Raw genomic sequence first — 21,705 nt, forward strand, 5'->3', positions numbered from 1 at the left:
ATTGATCCACCTGACAGAATTTGGATCCATACTGCATTTTACCAACTTGTGAACAAGAATATCATGTGGAACCTTATCAAAAGCTTTACTGAAATCCAGATAAACTATGTCCACAGCATTCCCCTGATCCAGCAAGGAAGTCACTTTCTCGAAAAAAGAGATAAGGTTGGTCTGACATGACTTGTTCTTGCGAAACCCGTGCTGATAGAAATCACAGCTCTCAGTTCCAGCTGCTCAAGGATCGAGTGTTTGATTATTTGTTCCAAATTTTTGCCAGCTACAGATGTCAAGCTGATGGGTCGATAATTACCCAGACTAAACGTATGACTACGTTGAGTCCAGAGGTGGGCCAGCAGTGGCCAAGTTAGAGAGTGAATGAAGAAGAGAGGGAGGAAGGTAGCAGCAGATGGAGAGGAGTGAGGGCACAAAATAAAGAGAAAGATAAGGATTTGAGAGGGCTCCTTGCCCCCACCCAGCCCTGACAGTGGCATGGCCTTCCCCCTGGCCCCCCGCTTCACCCCCGACCGCGGTGCGGCTTTCCTGCTGGTGCGGCCTTCCCTTTTCAAGGCCCCAGGTGTGCTTCTGGGCCTGGGGGGAAGGCCTCCCTCCCCCCTTCCCCCTGGTGGCGGTGCGGCCTTCCCGCCAGGCCTAGAAGCACACCCAGGGCCTCAAAGAGTCCCCAGGTATGCTTCTGGGACTGGGGAGAAGGCCTCCCTCTGTATCACTCTTTCACACCTGGCTGGAACTCTGGCCTGTCTTGGTTGGGCCCTCACCTGACCGACCCCGCCCACTCTCTGCCCACTTAGCCCTTAACCAATTATTTATACCGCTCCCTGAGTGGTTTAAAGATATAAAATCATGATAATCACCCTAAGAATTGGCTTGCCCAATGCTGTTTGATAAGTAGGTTGCAGAGACAGGATGAATTCAGCTCCTTCTGGACTGCAGTGTGTCTTGGCATCAGCTGCGCCCAGCAGTGGACTTTGAGAACAAATGTTCTGAGGTCTTCTTGCTGTCCATATAGGGTTGCCATCTGGCCAGGGGGGGGGGGAGGCATGTGCATTTAACAGAGATTTCTGACAGCAATTACTCTGTTTCTGGGACAGAGACCATAGTGCTGATCACCTGTGCTTAAAGCGAGCATCTCTAAGTGTGACTGACGGGGGTCTCCCTTCTTTCTGCTGCCTGACAGATACGATGTCGCAGAGCAAAGGGGTGGTTGTCCTGGCCTACAGTGGGGGACTGGATACATCCTGCATCCTGGTTTGGCTGAAGGAGCAAGGCTATGACGTCATTGCTTACCTGGTAAGCTAAGAAAGGGAGCTGAGTAGTGTGCCCCTGAGGCCTCCAAGTAAGATATCTCCAGGTGAAAGAGGTACCCTCCCCTTCTCCCACTGAGGACTGCCAATCTCTAGATGGCGGCTGGAGATCTCCTGGGATTACAACTAGTCCTCAGACAACGAAGATCCAATCTTCTGGAGAAACTGACCACAGTATGGCATTGGAATTCATCATTGCCCCTCCACTCCCAAAACTTCATTAGGCTCCACCCCAAATCTCCATGTGTTTTCCTAACCCTACTCTGATTTGAGTTGCCAAATTTTGGACAGGCCTGGTGTTCTCTCAGCATGACCACTGCTCTCCAGGAATATCCCAACCCACAATTGGGAACCCCACCTCTGTTTGAGGATGGAGCCAGGAGAGGGAAGGGTGGTGTAGTGGTTAAGAACAGAGGCTTCTAATCTGGCAACCTGGGTTTGATTCCCTGCTCCTCCACAAGTAGTGTTGCCAACTTCAGGATCATTCAAGTGGGTATCTGTGTTGGTCTGAAGTAGCACAACGAAATGAGAGTCCAGAAGCACCTTGAAGACCAATGAAAGCTCGTGCCTGGAATAAATCTTCATCGGTCTTCAAGGTGCTTCTGGACTCTCATTTTGTTGTCCTACTTCAGGATGAGAAATTCCTAAGGATTGAGGGGTGAGGTTTGTAGTCCGGGGAGGGACTTTAGCATGCTGCCATGTCATAGAGTCCACCCTCCAAAGCTGCCTGGGAACTGATCTCTGGCATCTGGGGGTCAGTTGTAATTCTGGAAGGTCTCCCAGTTTCTAGGAAAGATCACCACTGGGAAGGGGGGTGGGAGAAGCTGAAGCTTCTTCCTTGCAGTGACCCTGGTCAAGATAAACACTTTCAGTGTCCAGTAAGTGTCAGGTAGGAGTTACCCTTCATCCAAAGTATGCTGCAGGTGAAAGTATGCTGCATTTTACTTGGATAAAGGGTAGATTCTGTGCTTACCTGTGAAGAACTAGGGCCTGCTTTTGAAACATTAGAGGCCTCACTTTGGTTTTATCTGGCCTTCTGGTCCACGGAATTTACCAGGCTCATAGAATCATAGAGTTGGAAGGGACTTCCAGGGTTATCTAGTCCAACCCCCTGCACAATGCAGGAACTCACAGCTACCTGCCCACCCACAGTGACCCCAATTTCATGCCCAAGTGATCTCTCCACCAAAAATCTCCAGAATCCAGCCTGGCCTGGAGAAAATTCACCTACCACCACAGTGGCCATCAGCAATTCCCTGGGTATGCAAGGAAGGACCACAAAGTCCATAGTATCATGAGTATATAATATCATTTTATGCATAGGAGCTAATTCTGTATATAACCATTCTTATATTTTGTTGTATTTTACCAGTTTTATTGTCTGTAAACAGTGAGACAACTAGTTCTAGGAGCAGAGGTTAGCAAATTGAATAAATAATAAATAAAATAATAATAAAATTTGTGGCTGATACCCTGCCACAAATGTTGTTAGTTCTTAAGTTACTCCTGGACCCTTGCTCTTTTCTATATACAATTAAGCAAGCCATCACTTTAAAAGAGATAGTGTGAGCATTTCTGAGCTCATGTGACATTTTGGAGATGGATAACAGTTGCATTCCAAGACCTTCCTTTCCTTTCCTTTCCTTTCCTTTCCTTTCCTTTCCTTTCCTTTCCTTTCCTTTCCTTTCCTTTCCTTTCCTTTCCTTTCCTTTCCTTTCCTTTCCTTCCCCTTCTCGGTTGCATATGATACTGCAAACATCCCACTCATTTGCAACTCATTGCATAATTCCCATTGCAATGACAGGGCCAGAGTTCCTTTTTCGTTTGCATTTAGGTACTTCTCTTGTTGTTTTTAAACCTCGCAGGCTAACATTGGACAAGAGGAGAACTTTGAAGAAGCAAGAAAGAAAGCCCTCTCCCTTGGAGCCAAAAAGGTAATGGCTGCACAGATCGTTGTTTGTATGGTGAAGTCACCTGGAAGCTGCCATGGATGCTGCCCCAGGTACACAGGAGTCTGCCCACATTCTTCTCCAGAATTATCTGAGCGCAAGAGGTCCAACCAAAAACCAAAAGAGAGGGAGGAAAAGGTAACAAAGTATGTGCTCTTCTCTCATTCCTCCCACCCAGGAAGGGCTTTTCTCTGCTTTAGGAAGCTGCTGATGCTTGTAGAAAATGTGTATGAATCATAGAATTATAGATTGGAAGGGGCTACACAGGCCACCCCCCTGCACAATCCAGGATCAGCCTAGACTAGAGCATCCATGAAAAGGATCTGTCCAGCCACTGCTTGAAGACTGCCAGTGAGGGGGAGCTCCCCACCTCCTTAGGCAGCCCATTCCACTGCTGAACTACTCTGTGAAAAAAATGTTCCTGATATCTAATCTAGCGATCCCCAACCTGTGGGCCGCAGACCACATGTGGTCCGTCGACTAATTGGAGGTGTGCCCCGAAGGACGCCTTCTCCCCCCCCTCCCGGCCCTTTACTTCATCCCCCCCCGGCCCTTTGGGTGTCATTGTCTCCCATCACTCCCAGATGGGACTATCTCGTTGCAGAGAAACAAGCTCAGGGTTCCCATTGATTTGTCATTGTCATGAGTTAAAATTTCCATGAAAATAAAATGTTCCTCATGTTCATTGTTGTGGCGTGTCTGTCTCTTATTTTGAAGGGATGTTTAAACATTACCATAGCGATCAGAGAGCGTTAGGGCAGGGGTTGAGAGTAGAGGAGTAAACTACCCCCCCTCCCACTGGGCCTCAGTAAAATTGTCAAGCGTTGAGTGGTCCCCGGTGATAAAAAGGTTGGGGGACCACTGATCTAACCAATAAGCAACAGAATGTTCCTGGATACTCACTTGAATAAGAAGGTAAACAAGAAACCAAATATAATGAAACTACAGAAAAGTGAATATATATGTCATAAAAAAGTAAAAATATTTCTCCCCAAAAGATTCTTTATTACAGTTTATTGGAATCTTGTCTACAAGGTACAGTAAAAATTAGAATCATAGAGTTGGAAGGGGCCATCAAGTCCAACCCCCTGCTCCGGGCAGGATTCCAGCTTCTGTTCTTCACCATTTTACATTCAAATTTCATAACTTATCTGTTTCTCATATAATGAATTAGTTTCTCTAGGTACAGATGAGTTTCCCCCAATGGGGCAAGTGGAAATTCCTCTGGACCATTTCAGGTCAGGGGAACCTGAAGCAGACTGGTTTATGCCCCCTCCCCCTTCCTGCCACAACTCCTGCTTGCCCCAAGGAATTAGATTCTGTGTGTGGATGTCCCAGAGCATGTCTCCTTCAAAGTCCTTGTGGAGGACACAGGGGGGGGGGGAGCAATGTCTTTGCAATGGGTGTGGCAGGGCCCCAAGAGTGCTCTGGTCAAGCCTGGCTGTTACAGCATTGTGCACAGGTTTGTGAGTTCAGGGATGAGAAAGTAAAAGAAATGCATCCCCCCCCCCACCGCAGAGAGCGAGGTCGGATGCTCAAGACGTGTCAGGAATTCTGTGACCCATCTACTGCTCTGCAGTGTGGCATTGTGGTGAAGAGTGGTGGCCTCTAATCTGGAGACCTGGGTTTGATTCCCCACTCCTCCTCCACATGCAGCCAGCTGGGCAACTTTGGGCCAGTCAAAGTTCTCTCAGAGCTCTCTTAGCCCCACATCCCATATAGGGTGCCCATTGTGGGGAGAGGAAGGAAAAGATGTTTGAAACTTCTTTGGGCAGTGAACAGCGGGGTACAAAAAAACCTGCTCTTCATCATATTTATATTTAGTGTGTTAGATCTAACACACTAACAAGCAGTCATCTACAGAAGAATAGGGTGGGGAAAGAGGGGCCCGTATAATAACCTTTCCTGTAGCAGGCTGCACGGGGAGCTTGCAGGGTGTTTCGGATGGGTCCCAAATCAGAAATGCACGAGGGGGCTTGATAAAGCCACTGTTTATATAGGGTTTGGGGAAGGGGGGGCCTACGTGCTGGATGCCAGGTGGGAGGCTAGTCGGAAATTTCCACTGAGTCTGGGGTTGGGCAACGTTAGCTGGAGCCTGAGATGGTTCTTGATGGCCCTGGACAAAAGGAACCATCCTAGAGATCTATTGACTGGATGATGGGCTTAACCCCTGGCAGAGCGGCCAAGTGTGAGCTAAGGGCAGGAGACAAAGAAATAGGCCCCCTGGCTAACCCATTCTGGCCAGAAGACGCTATCAGCAAGACCAAGGGGGGAGGGGAGAATCAGAGTCCAAAGAGACCTGAAATTCCAGCCTGCCTCAGAGGACGAGCCGAGGCATGTCCTGCTTTCCAAGATGGATTCTGTCCTAGCGGTGTTTCTGGCCAGGGTGTTTCAGGGTGTTCCTGTGTCTGGCTTGCTCCCAAGCCTAGACTGTTGCAGTGGACTACTGGTTATGGAGTACAGTTTGCCAGCATGTGAGGCAGGGGTCCTGCCATACTTAACACAACTCTCTCCCTCTTGTCTTTGTTTTCAGATTTACATTGAAGATCTCAGGCAAGAGTTTGTTGAAGAATTCATCTGGCCAGCAGTCCAGGCCAACGCCATCTATGAAGATCGCTACCTTCTTGGCACATCCTTGGCCAGACCCTGCATTGCCCGGAAGCAGATACAAATAGCTCAGAAGGAAGGAGCCGAGTACGTTTCCCACGGGGCCACCGGCAAGGTAACGCAAGCCTCAAGTAGTTTTCTTGGGAAACATCAGGCCACAGTGCAGGAGGAGGGGAGAAACTCCTCGGGTTGCTGTACACAACTTATTTGTTCTTAACTTTGTTGTTCTTAATGGTGCTGCTGGACTCTAAGGGCTTTTCTAAATGCGATAAATATAGTGAAATGCTTACCTTGTGAAGACGCAATATTCCGGCCACTCCACACAACATTGCCTACCTCCCATGTTTGCAAAGTGCTCGCTACATCCGCCATTTTAAAGCACTGGTTGGAGAATCACATAAAGTGGATTCACCAGGCTAAAAGCACTTCCCCCCAGCGGACAACCAGCAGGCTACCAGCAAAAGAAAGGTATGGAGGCGAAGAAGCGCTACTTCCACCTCCAGTGTCCTACCCTCGCACCCACCTTCCTCACCCTTCTTCTGGGGGACAGAAAGGGCTTTTTCAAAATGGAGAACCACCAGGAGCAACAAATAGGTGTACATGCACCTTGGCAGTGATTTTCTGTACCTCTATAAATATGCAGAGAGGCATTTAAACGAATAAGTATTTAAACAAAAACAAAAAAACAGCAATCGCTGGAAGTTCATCTGTCAATCAGCCATGCCGGGAGGGGATTGGCTGGCCAAAGTGATTGACACTGGTAGGCAGGCTAAAGCGCAACAAGATTAAAGTGGGAAAAGAGGCCGGAAACATGCAAGACAGTTTGAGAAGTGTGGATTGCCAGTGAGTTGCGATTATTTCTTGCACTTTGCAATACAGCAGGCTTCATGCTACAATGTCTAATGTGCGGGAAAGCCCTAAATTTGTTCTGGCATTTTTTGGTTTGTGCCATCATAGCTCCCCATGGCTAGCAAGCTAAAATAAATTATGCAAAAAACCTAATCTGGTGGAATAGATTATTCAAAATACAAGTTGGTATGCTTCATTTTGGGTGATCAAGCCCAAGTTGACTGTTCTAGATGCACACAGAATTTGGACAAGTGTAGACGTCTTTGTTGAACTCCTTCCAGCTGTCCCTGCCTGGAGCTCTGAACAGAACACAAGCTATACCTGCATTATTGTATTATCCAAAGAATGATTGATCCTGCACTACAGGAGAACTAGAAGCCAGGGACTTAGAATCATAGAATCATAGAATAATAGAGTTGGAAGGGACCTCATGGGTCATCTAGTCCAACCTCCTGCACTATGCAGGACACTCACATCCCAATCCCTCGTCTACTGTAATCTGACACTCCTTTGCCTTGACAGACTTGGCATTAAACTGAGAAGGCAATGCCTTTGATATTCTGGGAAGGATACCAGCTTCAATCTTCCCAGTCCTTTGTAAACAGCCCTATGACATATTGAGGTCCAGAGAAGCAGACTTATCAATGTGTAGGGCTGCCAACCTCCAGATGGGGTCTGAAGATCCCCTGGAGTTAGAACTGGACCTAGGTGTCAGGTGGACATAGAATCACAGAATCACAGAATCATAGAGTTGGAAGGGGCCATACAGGCCATCTAGTCCAACCCCCTGCTCAACGCAGGATCAGCCCAAAGTATCCTATTTCCTTTTCCCTCTGTAAATGCTATCCTCAAGTCTCCAGGAATGTCACAGCCCAGAATCCACCTTATACCCAGAATTAAATGTTGTTGGTCATTTTTTAAAATTAATTTTCAAATATGTTAATAAAGAAGTGACATTATATATACAAGTGGGTCTGTGAGTGGTCTGAAGTAGCACAACAAAAATAGAGTCCAATAGCACCTTTAAGACCAACAAAGATTTATTCAAGGCATGAGCTCAAAAGCTCATAGGTTCATGCCTTGACTAAATCTTTGTTGGTCGTAAAGGTGCTATTGGACTCTATTTTTATTATCGTATCCATGGTTCCTCTATATATCTGTGAAACGGCCCTGTGGGAGGAGCATGTCCAGGGAGTCCATGAGGGAATACCTGATTGGGCCAGCCCCTACACCAGCTTCCCTCACAGTGTGCCTGTTATGGGGAGAGGAACGGAAGGCAATTTTAACCTGCTTAGAGACACCTGAGGCTGCTGGGTACCTGTGAGCCATTCCCAGGTCTAACAAAGTTCTCAGCCCCACTTCCCTGTTGACTGTTATGGGGAGAGGAAGGGAAGGCGATTTTAAACTGCTTAGGGACACCTGAGGCCTGCTGGGTGACTGTGGAACATTCCCAGTTCTCTCAGAGCTCTCAGCCTCACTTTTCTGACAGGGTGTCTGTTATGGGGAGAGAAAGGGAAGGCAATTTTAAACTGCTTAGGGACACTTGAGGCCTGCTGGGTGACTGTGGAACATTCCCAGTTCTCTCAGGCCTCTCACAGCCCCACATCTCTGACAGGTTGTCTATTTTGAGGAGATGAAGTGTTTGTAAACCGCTTTGTGATTCCTTTTGGTAGTAAACAGCAGGGTACCAAAATCCAGCTCTTCTTCTAAGGGGCAACCGTGAAAGAAGGATGTGGGCACATAACATTATATCAACAGCAAAAAAATGGAAACAAAAGGAGCAGGGCCACAGAAAAGAGGAATTAGTTGCCATGTAATCTCCCCCTAAGAATAGTCTCCAGTCTGATTTTCCCTTCACATATCTGAGGACGTGGCTCTGGAAAGCTCATCTGTAACCACTATGCCACAATTCCCAAAGGTCAGCCCTCTCCCACACTCAACGAACATTCCAAACCACAGTTTCTTGACACCCATCTCTCCACACCCATGCCCTCATTTGCCACCACAACCCTCCCTTCTCCAACACACATATTTAACCTCATGCCCTTACAGACTGGATAGCCCAATACTCTTCCCATTGCCAAGCTCTCTCTATCTTAATCACTCTCTTCCTTTTTACCTTCCTCTCTCTTGGCTGTTTCCCCCCTCCCCCTGCTAGCGCCCGTTGTATCTGGTACAACGGACTTTAATTCTAGTATATATAATAAAAGTTACACAATGCATTGTATACACTATAAAAATCCTTACGATTACAACCTAAAATATCATCACTGGCATTTTTTGTATTGCTTTGGACCAGATGGAATCCAAGTGCTAATGTTCTGTGTAAACTGCCCAGAGCTGCAAAGAAATGGGCGGTATAGAAATCTAAATAAATAAAATAAAATAAATAAGTTCTCTATATCTTTATTATTTTGGTAAGCAATTTAATTGAGGTATACATTTCCCTGTGTTTTAGGTACCCGTTTTGGATCTTTGGAGTGATATTTTCCTTCCACGGTCTTGCAAACACTAACCTGGTAGCTGTAATCATATGGAAAACAATAATCCTACATACACCTGAAATTGTAGGAAGATAATTTAGTAACATTGGTCCTGGATGACATGGAATTTTTTCTCTAGGCCAATTTACAATATTTGAATTATTTGACCCCAGAAGATATGAGCCTGATCATATTTCTACCTCGTGTGAAAGAAGTCTGCCTTCTTCTCACATTTGGTGTTATAATTTTTATGATTTTTTTGCTAACCTTAAGGGTAAACAATATTGGTCCTAAGGGAACTCTGGGATTCAAACTTTGTTCAGTAAACAGGCTGGAAATTCCCTGCTCCAATTATAAACTTTCCACCACCCCCCCTCCCCCAAAGCAAACCTGTTTCCTTGATAGTGAATCCTATTGAATACAAAAGGGTTTATGTCTGATTCAACTGGCTGTACTGTTAGGGGTACACTGACAGCACATATCATATGTCTCCCTTGAATCATTCTTTTATCAAAACTTCTGAAAAATGTGACTTCCTAGAGCCAGTTTCAGAGGACAGCTATGTTGGTCTAATGCCCAGCTAGATTTGGGTACCTTGCAGCCCAACAACCTTTGAACTTCTGAGAGTCAAAGCACCCTTTGACAGATATGGTGGAGATCCTTGAGTCCTTATATCTCAGTCTGAAGACGGGAAGGGTGCTGCATTTCTCCTCTGATCTAATCAAGCTTATGACATTTTGCACTGGACTTCTGCATCCTGACTCCTTTCTTGGTAATGACCATGTCACCTTCAGACTGGGATATAGAATCATAGAATCATAGAGTTGGAAGGGGCCATACAGGCCATCTAGTCCAACCCCCTGCTCAACGCAGGATTAGCCCTAAGCATCCTAAAGCATCCAAGAAAAGTGTGTATCCAACCTTTGCTTGAAGACTGCCAGTGAGGGGGAGCTCACCACCTCCTTAGGCAGCCTATTCCACTGCTGAACTACTCTGACTGTGAAAAACTTTTTCCTGATATCTAGCCTATATCGTTGTACTTGAAGTTTAAACCCATTACTGCGTGTCCTCTCCTCTGCAGCCAGCAGAAACAGCATCCTGCCCTCCTCCAAGTGACAACCTTTCAAATACTTAAAGAGGGCTATCATGTCCCCTCTCAACCTCCTTTTCTCCAGGCTGAACATTCCCAAGTCCCTCAACCTATCTTCATAGGGCTTGGTCCCTTGGCCCCAGATCATCCTCGTAGCTCTCCTCTGTACACCCTGATGTGATGCCCCTGTTGATACAGCCCAAAATGTCATTCGCCTTTTTTACCGCTGCATCACACTGCCTGCTCATGTTGAGCTTATAATCCACAAGTACCCCAAGGTCTCGTTCACACACAGTGTTGCCTAGAAGCGTATCCCCCATCCAGTAGGCATGCTTTTCATTTTTCTGACCCAGATGCAGAACTTTATACTTTATTAAATTGCAACTTGTCCTCATTTGCCCATTTTTCCATTGTGTTCAGATCTCGTTGAACTCTGTCTCTATCTTCCTGAGTATTTGCCAGTCCTCCCAATTTGGTGTCATCTGCAAACTTGATGAGTAGTCCCTCTACCCCGTCATCTAGTCTAGATCATTAATAAATATGTTAAAAAGTACCGGGCCAAGCACCGAGCCCTGAGGTACCCCGCTACTCACCTCTCTCCAGTCTGATGAAACACCATTGACAACAACTCTTTGAGTGTGGTTCTCTAACCAATTCCCTATCCACCTGACTATCTGAAAATCCAGATTGCAGTCCTTCAATTTATCCATCAGAACATCATGGGGAACCTTGTCAAAAGCTTTACTAAAATCCAAGTAAATGACATCAACCGAATTTCCCCGATCCAGCAAACCTGTTACTTGGTCAAAAAAGGAAACCAGGTTGGTCTGGCAGGACCTGTTGGAGACAAATCCATGCTGACTTCCTTGGATCACCAAATTGTCCTCCAGATGTTTGCAGATCGCTCCCTTTAATATCTGCTCCATTATCTTCCCCACAACAGAGGTCAGACTCACTGGTCTGTAGTTTCCCGGGTCATCCTTCCTCCCTTTTTTGAAGATCGGAATAACATTTGCTCTCTTCCAGTCCTCCGGGACATCTCCAGTCCTTAAAGAGGTTCCGAAGATGATGGACAAGGGCTGTGCAAGTTCCCTGGAAAGTTCTTTGAGTACTCTCGGGTGCATTTCATCCGGACCAGGGGATTTGAACTCATCCAGTGCAGCTAAATGCCTCTCGACAACCTCTCTATCCATGTTAACCTGCCACCCAGACACTGTCCTTTGGCTATGGCCATCTCTAGATGTGCCTAAACACTTTGACCTGTGGGAAAAAACAGATGTAAAATAGGCACTAAGCCTTTCTGCTTTCTCTGCATCTTCCGTTAGAGTTTGTCCATCCGCACCCAACAGTGGGCCTATTGCCTCCTTTACTTTACGTTTGCTCCTCACATAACTGAAAAATCTTTTCTTGTTACAATGGGCTTCCCTGGCCAATCGTAGCTTACTCTCAGCTTTGGCCTTTCTGATGATTGATCTACAGTGCCTAGTAACCTGTAGGTACTCTTCTTTAGAGCTCTGTCCTTCCCTCCATTTCCTGAACATTTTCCTTTTCTTTCTTAGTTCCTCTTGAAGTTCTCTGTTCATCCAAATAGGCTTCTTAGAGAGTCCTTATAAGGACTCAGGGATCTCCATTCCTTCTTGTATCTGATGAAGGGGAGCTTCTCTAAGGTCATTGTTTTACGGGGGGCATCTTTAATAAAATACCTAGATTAGACCACTTAAAATTAAATTTTTGTTTTGTTTTGCTCCAGTTTGTAATAGCCAAAAAACCCGCCCAAAAAACAAATCTGGCTTCTGACTGCTACAGTAGTTGAAATGGTGAGTGAGGTAGGATGGTGCTTTTCTGGCAGAGCAACATTACGGCCTCGTTTATACCTCTTGCCTGTCATTTTTGTGAGGGCTAGAAATATCTGAAGCCTAGAATAAAAGCACTCCAAGTAGCCTCTCTCCCCAAGACATAGTTCAAGAAGAACTGACGTTGTGGGTCACAAATCTGGACCTTCTTTTTTCTTTCTGTGTTAAAAATTAGTTAAACTGTTTTGGGGCAAAGGAGAGAGTCCATTCAGTGCCCTGTTTATATAGCTGGAAATGGTTTCAGCTGACTGGGTTTTATGAGGTGCAGCCCAAGGCCTGGGGAAGAGGCTGGGAAATCCACAATCTGATAGTCTTGTGTGTGTCACATTCTGATTATAGTTCCCAAAAGATCCTGTTCTGACCAGACTCATATGTGAGAATGGGGGCTCAAGATGTCAGATTTCCAGGTGTTGCCAACCTGGGCCTGCAGCCCTACCCACACAGGAGGCTGAACTAACCCCCCAACCCCGGCCATTGGCAGCCCTGCAGGCCCTCCTTGGCTCAACTGAGCCTGGGTTGCAAGGCAGCGGGACCTCCAGGGGCTTTCCCAGCTAATCCTCCCCAGAGTTTAACTCTTCTGCTCCTGCACAGTTTAGCCAAGTCTTATTGCCACCTGTTTTAGAAGGGGGGTGGGTGGGCCTTTTTTCTGGAGGAGCATTTCTCCCCCATGTAGACCAGAAGAAGCTTAGTTCTGGCCATAAGCCTTTGTGTGCATGCACTTCATATCTGAAGAAGTGTGCATGCAAAAGAAAACCTTAAACTTTGTTTGTCTTCAAGGTGCCCCGGACTCAAACTTTGTTCTTTCGTTATTTATTAGTTAGCGTACATATACCAGAGTGCAGCAGGGCAGCAAAATCTCCATGTGTTTGTGCTGGCTGGCCTTGGAGAAAGGCACAACGGGGTCGGAGTCCTTGGGGGATGAAATTAGTGCTGGATCTTGCCTTAATTTTCACCCTTTGTTTATTTGGAGGATGGGGAAAGGGCTGGCAAGTCATGGAATGTCCAGAAGTGCTTTGCCATTCCCGGCCTTTGCATAGCAACCCTGGGCTGCCTTGGGGGGGAGGGGGGGTCTTTCATCCAAGTTCTAACCAGGGCAAATAAGAAGCAAATCCGGAGCTGGGACTGGGGGCATCTTGGGCCTGGCAAAGTTTCCTTCTGCTGAAAGGCGACTCCTCCACTAGCTGAATGGATCCACAGAATCAATCTCCAAGTCACCCCCCATCATTGTCCCTCCTCTTAGGTTTACCAGGTCCCCCCTGTCCATTGGCAGGGAGGGGGTAGAGCTGCCAGATCCACGTTGGAGACTCGTTTAGATTTGGGAATGGAGCCTGGGGAGGACAGGGACGTCAGTGGGGTATATTGCTAGGGAGTGAAAAAATCCTAGAGTGGGCCAACTAGTTCCACCCCCTGCTCTGTGCAGGATCAGCCTGAAGCATCCAGGATAAGTCTTTGCCCAGCTGCTGCTCGAAGACTGGCAGCGAAGGGGAACCCACTAGCTCCTTAGGAAGCCCATTCCAAGGCTGAACTAGACTCATAGAATCCTTGAGTGGGAAGGGGCCATCCAGACCATCAAGTCCCACCCCCTGCTCAGTGCAGGATCAGCCTCAAGCATCCAGGATAAGGATCTGTCCAGCCGATGCTTGAAGATGGCCAGTGAGGGGGCCCTTAGGCAGCCCATTCCATGACTGAACGTCTTCTTTACTGCCGCATCACACTGCCTGCTCATATTTAGCTTACAGTCCACAAGTACCCCAAGATCACGTTCACACACAGTGTCTCTCCCATCCAGTATGCCTGCTTCTCGTTTTTGTGACCCAGATGTAGAACTCTGCACTTCTCCTTACTGAACTGCATCTTGTTCTCCACACTCCCCTTTCCTCCAGGGGAACTGATCTCTATAGTTTGGAGATGAGCTGGAATTCCAGGGAATCACCAGATCCTATATGGAGGCTGGCAACCCTAAATCCCTCTTCCCAAGCAGCCCTTCCCTCCAGGAGAACTGATCTCTGTAGTCTGGAGATGAGCTGGAATTCCAGGGGATCCCCAGGCCCCACTTGGAGGCTGGCATTCCCCAATCCCCCTCCCAAATAGCCCTTTCCTCCAGGTGAACTGAGTTCTGTAGTCTGGAGATGAGCTGGAATTCCAGGGGATCCAAAGATCCCACCTGGAGGCTGGCATCCCTCAGTCCCCCTCCCAAGCAGCCCTTCCCTCCAGGGGAACTGAGCTCTGTCGTCTGGAGATGATCTGGAATTCCAGGGGATCCCCAGGCCCCACCTGGAGGCTGGCATCCCTCAGTCCCCCTCCCAAGCAGCCCTTTCCTCCAGGGGAACTGAGCTCTGTCGTCTGGAGATGATCTGGAATTCCAGGGGATCCCCAGGCCCCACCTGGAGGCTGGCATCCCTCAGTCCCCCTCCCAAGCAGCCCTTCCCTCCAGGGGAACTGAGCTCTGTCGTCTGGAGATGATCTGGAATTCCAGGGGATCCCCAGGCCCCACCTGGAGGCTGGCATCCCTCAGTCCCCCTCCCAAGCAGCCCTTTCCTCCAGGTGAACTGAGTTCTGTAGTCTGGAGATGAGCTGGAATTCCAGGGGATCCAAAGATCCCACCTGGAGGCTGACATCCCTTGGTCCCCCTCCCAAGCAGCCCTTCCCTCCAGGGGAACTGAGCTCTGTCGTCTGGAGATGAGCTGGAATTCCAGGGGATCCCCAGGCCCCACCTGGAGGCTGGCATCCCTCAGTCCCCCTCCCAAGCAGCCCTTTCCTCCAGGGGAACTGATCTCTGTAGTCTGGAGATGAGCTGGAATTCCAGGGGATCCAAAGATCCCACCTGGAGGCTGGCATCCCTGACCCTCAGTGGGGTCCAAGGCCACAGAGTCCCCCTCCCAAGCAGCCCTTTCCTCCAGGGGAACTGATCTCTGCAGCCTGGAGATGAGCTGGAATTCCAGGGGATCCCCAGGCCCCACCTGGAGGCTGGCATCCCTCCGCCCCCCTCCCAAGCAGCCCTTCCCTCCAGGGGAACTGAGCTCTGTCGTCTGGAGATGAGCTGGAATTCCAGGGGATCCCCAGGCCCCACCTGGAGGCTGGCATCCCTCAGTCCCCCTCCCAAGCAGCCCTTCCCTCCAGGGGAACTGATCTCTGTAGTCTGGAGATGAGCTGGAATTCCAGGGGATCCAAAGATCCCACCTGGAGGCTGGCATTCCCAATTAGTGCTTGTAGAGATGCTACTTTATGGCTGTTGCAGCGTCTTTCGGGCAGTTGCATGCCAAGCATTCTTCCACCAGAGGGAGCCAGAATCCCATATTTTAAAGCCCATTCCTCCTGACTGCTACTTTGCTGACTCAGGATATTGTTGCTCAAGGAAGCAGAAATCCTCCTGGAGGGGCAAAGAGAACCACAGAACAGGCACCAAACCTTTCAGAAGTGCAAATGCTGTGCAAGGTAAATAAGGACACAGAACAGGTCCCAGGAGAATGAGGTGTCCTCACAAGGCTTGGTCCTAGGGCAGCATTTCTCCAGACAACCTGCCAGTATGCTGCATGAAATAAATGGAGTAATCGGAGGCTCCTGCAGACCTCAAAGCCCATCACCGCAGAAGAGGCTGCCTGCTGCCTCTTCGCATGAATCTCTGCTCTGGCTCTTTTTCTTCCTTCTGAATTAATCTCTGCTGGCTACAGACCCTGTCTCTGCATGACCGCAATGTTTTGTCACATATACAGCACTTGAATGACTTGTCTTCCAAGGAGATGGCCATGCACCTCTGTATGAATCAAGTCACTGGTTGCTTCTAGTCATAGAAGAGATGTTCCCAGATTAGCAACTATTATAGAAATGGGGTGGACGCTCTACAGCTGGATGGTTCTTGGGGTTATAGAGTTTACAAGTAAGACCATCTTTGGTATATGTATGAATCTTTTGTCCAGTTTTTAAAGCAGAAAGTTGTGTGCCTCAGCTGCCAGTGGAAAAGGCTAGTTAAGCTGATGGCATTGTGCTGTTTGCTCAGCCAGCCCCTGAGGATAAAATTCTGTGATGGAAAAAACTTTAAAACACATCATCCCAGTAGTCTGTCCCGGGAGAAGAGCAATTATTTCTTCTGCCTTCTCTGTTCTTGTGTGAATTGAGTCCTTGAAAGCCATGGTTGGCTGCCCAAATCATTTAAAACGATGGTGATTTTTCTTTCTTTATTTTTTTAGGAAAAGGAGAAAACTGTCATTTTTATTCTGCATTTCAATATAACAAGTTTTTACAGTTCAACTAGCTTGTATCAGCTATTTATAGGAGGGAAACCAAATGGTATTTTGTTTTGAAAGCCAGCATCATCAGTTCTGGGGAAGACAGGGTTTTGTTTGAATGCTTTGTTTGCCTCTCTTCAGAAAAGGAGGAGAAACCATAATTCAGAGCCCAAACCAGGCTTAGAATCAAAGAATCCTAGAGTTGGAAGGCCCTCCCGAGCCAGCTAGTTCCAGCCCACTGCAGAATGCAGGAAATTCACAACTACCTACTCATCACAGTAACCCCAAATATGCCTTTTTCAGGTAGGTAGGTAGATAATGTATGTGATTGTGTGTATGTGAGTGTGTGCGTGTGTGTCTGTGTGCGTGAGAGAGAGAGAGAGAGAGAGAGAGAGAGAGAGAGAGAGGGAGAACATACTACATGTATGCTTCCCTACCACTACATTGTGCATTTTTTTAGCCGTGGTGGATGGGGCGCCCAGCCTTAGAACAGGCAAGCCATGGTTTAGAGCTGCCCAGTCATCATCCAGATTTGCAAATCCTCTCATCTCCACGGCACAGCAGTAACCAGAGTCAAAACTATTGCTTGCAAAGGCAGATATTGCACCCAAGAACTGTTATTATAACCCAGAGCTGCATCCATCCATGGCTGGGCACCAGGCTGAAACTTGCATGAAACCTTCTCAGGGGCATCGTTAGTGCAATGTGGCACAAGGTGCAGATGGCCACAAGTCAGGGACTGCGAGTCACTTCCATACACGGTTCCTGATTCTCATCTCCCAGCCATTCCCAGACCTTCCCTGGTGACAGAGATCTGTTCCCCTGGAAGAAATGACTACTCTGGAAGGTCCCTCCAGGGTATGGTGTTATATCCAGCTGAAATGCTTCCCTTCTCCAACTCTGCCCCCCAAATATCCAGGTATTTCCCAAGCCAGAGCTGGCAACCCTAGGGGCCATTCCGCACCAGGATCTATGTAGCAAATTGTTTGCGGAATGAAAAAAACGCCATTTTAAATAGCGGAATTCGTCGTTATACATACCCGCCTTTGTAGTGGAATCCAGTTGTGTTTCTATCGTTTCCCACAGGTTTCCGGTCTCGGCAAAAATCGCTAGCCAGGAAGCAATATTGCCGAGTTTTGTCCTGCCCCTGGCTGTCAAGCAGCCAATGGGCAGCCATTATCATGCTCCCAAAAAGCCCCTTTCCCTTTAAGGAAGGTTAAAAAAAAACACACACACGTGGAGAGACCCATCTAGCTAGCAGGTGGTGTTTGAGCTGCCGTTTCATCGTTGCCACGCTCCCCCCGAGTGAAAAAAAAATACCCCCCCCCTGCACTGGTGCGATTTTCGGTCAAAAATAGAGTGAAAAATAAAGGGAAAATAAACCAGCAAACGGGGCTGTGCGTTGCTTGGTGCTTGGTGACTTAAAACAGCTCTGGGGAGGGACTGCAGCCAGGGAAGCCTCGCTGGGTAAACAAAGGCTCGCCGGTGTGTTGATCTCAGCTCGCTCCGAGAAAAAATAATGGCGATCGCTTCGCCGGAAGATCAGAGGAGAGAGCTAGGGGGGGGGGACTTTGCAGAAACCGCAACAATGGTAACACACAGAACTTTCCCACTAGTGTTGCAGATTGGTTGCAAGAGTGTAGCGCTTTCTGGAGGGTGAATCCACTTTTTGGGATTTCCCTGAAAGCGCTACAATGAAGCTCTTTTTGCGGATTGGTTTCAGGAGTGTTGCAGATTGTCAACAACGTTGTGCATAACAGCAAAACAGTAGCGATTTCAAATTGCAACCATTGTGCAATTTTGAACGAGTGCGGAATGGCCCTAGGCTTTTGGAAAGGGGCACATCTGGTTGTGACTAGATACAGCATGGCTCCTGGATCCATACCCAGGTACTCTCAGCAGATTGCTGACAAGACATTTCCAATCAATTGCCAGGCTTCTGGGGACCCAATGCGGATCTCTGTCTCTACCTCTGTCTCTCTCTCTATCTTCTCTCCATCTTCTTTCTACTATCATCTATCCATCTATCCATCTATCCATCTATCCATCTATCCATCTATCCATCTATCCATCTATCCATCCATCCATCCATCCATCCATCCATCCATCCATCCATCCATCCATCCATCCATCCATCCATTACATTTCTAGCCTGCCTTCCTCTTTGGACTCAAGGCAGGTTACATATAAAATCGCCATAAAACCCCATCCTAAAAACCAACACACCCTCAGGGTGTGAGCATCATTTCCCCAGCCTAAAGTACCTCCAAGGAGGCTGAGACCCTTCTCTTTTTATGGCGTTGATCCAAACCGGGTCTCCACATGGCTGGGAACATCTCAGGCATGGGCCAGGCCAAGCTCATGTGTTGAGGGGCCCCGGGGAGGAATCCACCGATCGGGCAGCATGGAGTGAGCTTGGGAGCTGCAGCCAGCAATGTTACCCAGCCACGGTTTTTAAAAAATGCTGTGCCCACTGTGTAGTTGTTAAGTCTCATGCGAAGATCTGGGGAGACCGAGGCTCAGATCCCCACTCTGTCTGTGAGGTTGCTGGGTGACCTGGAGCCAGTCTCAGTGTCTCAGCCTCACCTACCTTGCAGGGCTATTGTGAGGATAAAATGGAGACAAGAGAGAGAAAAACAAAACTCCAGGGGCCCCTGAAAGACTCACCAGCTTTCCTGAGTGGCAGCCCACTTCTTCAGCCCACGTGAAAGGCAAATCATACTAGGGAATTTTATGGGAAAGGATGGGTGAGAGGAATCAAGGCTTGGGGCAAAGTGAGTCTTCTTTGAAATGTCACTTGCTGTGTGAGGCAGGGATCACCAGAATTAAAGGCTGGGGGGGGGGGGGGGAGACCTATCTTGCGAAAAGGGCCTGGGAGTCTTAGTAGACTGTACACTAGACATGAGTCAGCAGTAGCTAATAAGGCAAATGGGATTTGGGGCTGCATTAAAAGAAGTATAGTATCCAGATCACATGATCACGACTTTACTCTGCTCTGGTTCGGCCTCACTTGGAGTCCTGGTTTCAGTTTTGGGCACCCCAGTTGAAGAGGGATGTAGACAAACTGGAGCATGTCCAGAGGAGGGCAACAAAAGTGGTGAGGGGTTTGGAGACCAAGACATATGAGGAAAGGTTGAGAGAGGTTGGGCTGTTTAACCTGGAGAAAAGGCAGCTAAGGGGTGATATAACAGCCATCAAGTACTTGAGGGGCTGTCATAGAAAAGATGGAGCAGAGTTGATTTCGGTTGGACCAGAACCAATGGGTTGAGATTAATTCAAAATAATTTTTGGCTAAACATCTGGAAGAAGTTCCTGACAGTTAGAGTGGTTCCTCAATGGAACAGGCTTCCTCGGGAGGTGGTGGGTTCTCGTTCCTTGGGAGTTTTTAAGCAAAGGCTAGAGAACCACCTGACAGAAATGTTGATTTTGTGAATTTAGGCAGATGGTGAGTGGGTGGGTAGAAGGGACTGTGTCCATCCTTGCCTCTTGAGGCTCTTTCTGGCATGCCCAAGGAGATGCCAGTTACCATTTTGGGATCTGGAGGCGAATTTCCTTCAGGCCAGACTGGCCAGGGATTCTGTGGGGTTTTTTTTGGGGGGGCATCATCTGGACATGGGGTCACTGTGGGTGAGCAGATAGTTGTGAATTTCCTGCATTGTGCTCCCAAGGCCTCCTCTAACTCTATGATACTATGATTCTCAGCCATTTTGAGACCTCTTTGGGTAGGGTCAAGCAGGGTATAAAACCCAACTATTCTTCTTCTGGTACTCCTTTCCCTCTGTAGATCTGACTGCTGTCTCATCTTTCCCTCGGGGAGCCAATGTCGCATTGATGGTTCTCTTCTCTGCCCAGCAGCCCTGTGGGGGTAGACTGGGCTGGGTGAGAGAGTGGCATCAGAATCCTCTAGATAGCTCAGGGACTGAATGAGCATATCAGCCCAGGCCCCCTGACACCTAGTACAGCATTTGAAACACTGTGCTGCATTGGGTGCCGATGAAATGGCGGCATACACAACTGCAAGGCCGCCCTGATTGGAGGGGGAGTGGGATATTTTTGCGACAGTGTTCATCGCCTTGCTCAGTGCCGCAAGTCAGACTGACTCCCTAAACCACCAGTTGACTTTCCTGAGCATGATTTGTGTGGCTGAGAGCTGTGCGTCTTGCCACCTGGCCAATGGCACATCTCTTTCTAATGTTGCCAGATTCAGGTTGGGAACCTCCTGGAGATCTGGGGATGGAGACTGGGAAGGGCAGGGACCTTAGTGGGGTACAAGGCCATGCATTCCATCCTCCTCAGCAGCCATTTCCTCCAGGGGAACTGATCTCTGGAGATGAGCTGGAATTCCAGGGGATCCCCAGGCCCCACCTGGAGGCTGGCATCCCTCCGTCCCCCTCCCAAGCAGCCCTTTCCTCCAGGGGAACTGAGCTCTGCAGTCTGGAGAGGAGCTGGAATTCCAGGGGATCCCCAGGCCCCACCTGGAGGCTGGCATCCCTCGGTCCCCCCTCCCAAGCAGCCCTTTCCTCCAAGGGAACTGAGCTCTGCAGTCTGGAGAGGAGCTGGAATTCCAGGGGATCCCCAGGCCCCACCTGGAGGCTGGCATCCCTCGGTCCCCCCTCCCAAGCAGCCCTTTCCTCCAGGGGAACTGAGCTCTGTAGTCTGGACATGAGCTGGATTTCCAGGGGATCCCCAGGCCCCACCTGGAGGCTGGCACCCCTACTAAGATTGGGCTCTGAGAATTGTAATATGGATTGGCTGATGCAGAGCATTAAATGCCCACTTCAGAGATTGTAAAATGGGAGTCGTCTGCCTCTCTCTCTCTCTCCACCATGAGCTCCAGTCCATCCACCCTGCCTCCCCCCCCCATTAAGCTTTGCTTGGGGGGAAATGGTATAAAAGCAGCAAGTAACCCGACCCTGAAGAGAAGACTGGCCTCTGGCTGCAGCTCTGCCTTCTCAAATGTGCAGCACACACCATCTGCCCCATGGCTGGAGAGCAGATGGGGTTGTTTGGGGCCAGTGTGGGACATGAAAGCTTTGGTAGATGTTTTCTCCTGGGTGTTTTGTAAGATTCCCAAGAGGATTCTGCTACCAACAGCAAACTGAGGCCAGTAGGGACTGGATCCAGAGATGGGGCAAGGTCGCTTCCCTGCCCTCCCCCAATCTCAGCAGCTTGGCCCAGTTTCATAGTCTAAAAATGTTTCTCACCAGCAAGGCCGATGCATGAGAGCCAAGGCAGAGTGCATGGGCAAAGCAGGGTATATGTAATGCTCTAGGTTCCCCCTCCAAAGCGGCCATTTTCTCCAGGGGAACGGACCTCTGTCCCTGTCTGG

The 21,705-nt window shown here is 48.5% G+C and overlaps 1 protein-coding gene across 3 annotated transcripts in view; it reads left to right on the top strand.

The window, feature by feature from the left end:
* The window catches only part of ASS1 (argininosuccinate synthase 1), a 151,307-nt gene that overhangs the window by 14,475 nt on the left and 115,127 nt on the right, over positions 1–21,705 (top strand). For all 3 annotated transcript variants that reach the window (XM_077305234.1, XM_077305235.1, XM_077305236.1), the window contains exons 2-4: positions 1,193–1,305; positions 3,185–3,253; positions 5,802–5,990. In XM_077305234.1, the coding sequence (XP_077161349.1) occupies positions 1,198–1,305; positions 3,185–3,253; positions 5,802–5,990 (366 nt within the window). In that variant the 5' untranslated portion in view covers positions 1,193–1,197. The remainder of the gene's footprint in view (positions 1–1,192; positions 1,306–3,184; positions 3,254–5,801; positions 5,991–21,705) is intronic.

This window comes from Paroedura picta, chromosome 12 (genome assembly GCF_049243985.1).
Source record: "Paroedura picta isolate Pp20150507F chromosome 12, Ppicta_v3.0, whole genome shotgun sequence".
Lineage (NCBI taxonomy): Eukaryota > Metazoa > Chordata > Lepidosauria > Squamata > Gekkonidae > Paroedura > Paroedura picta.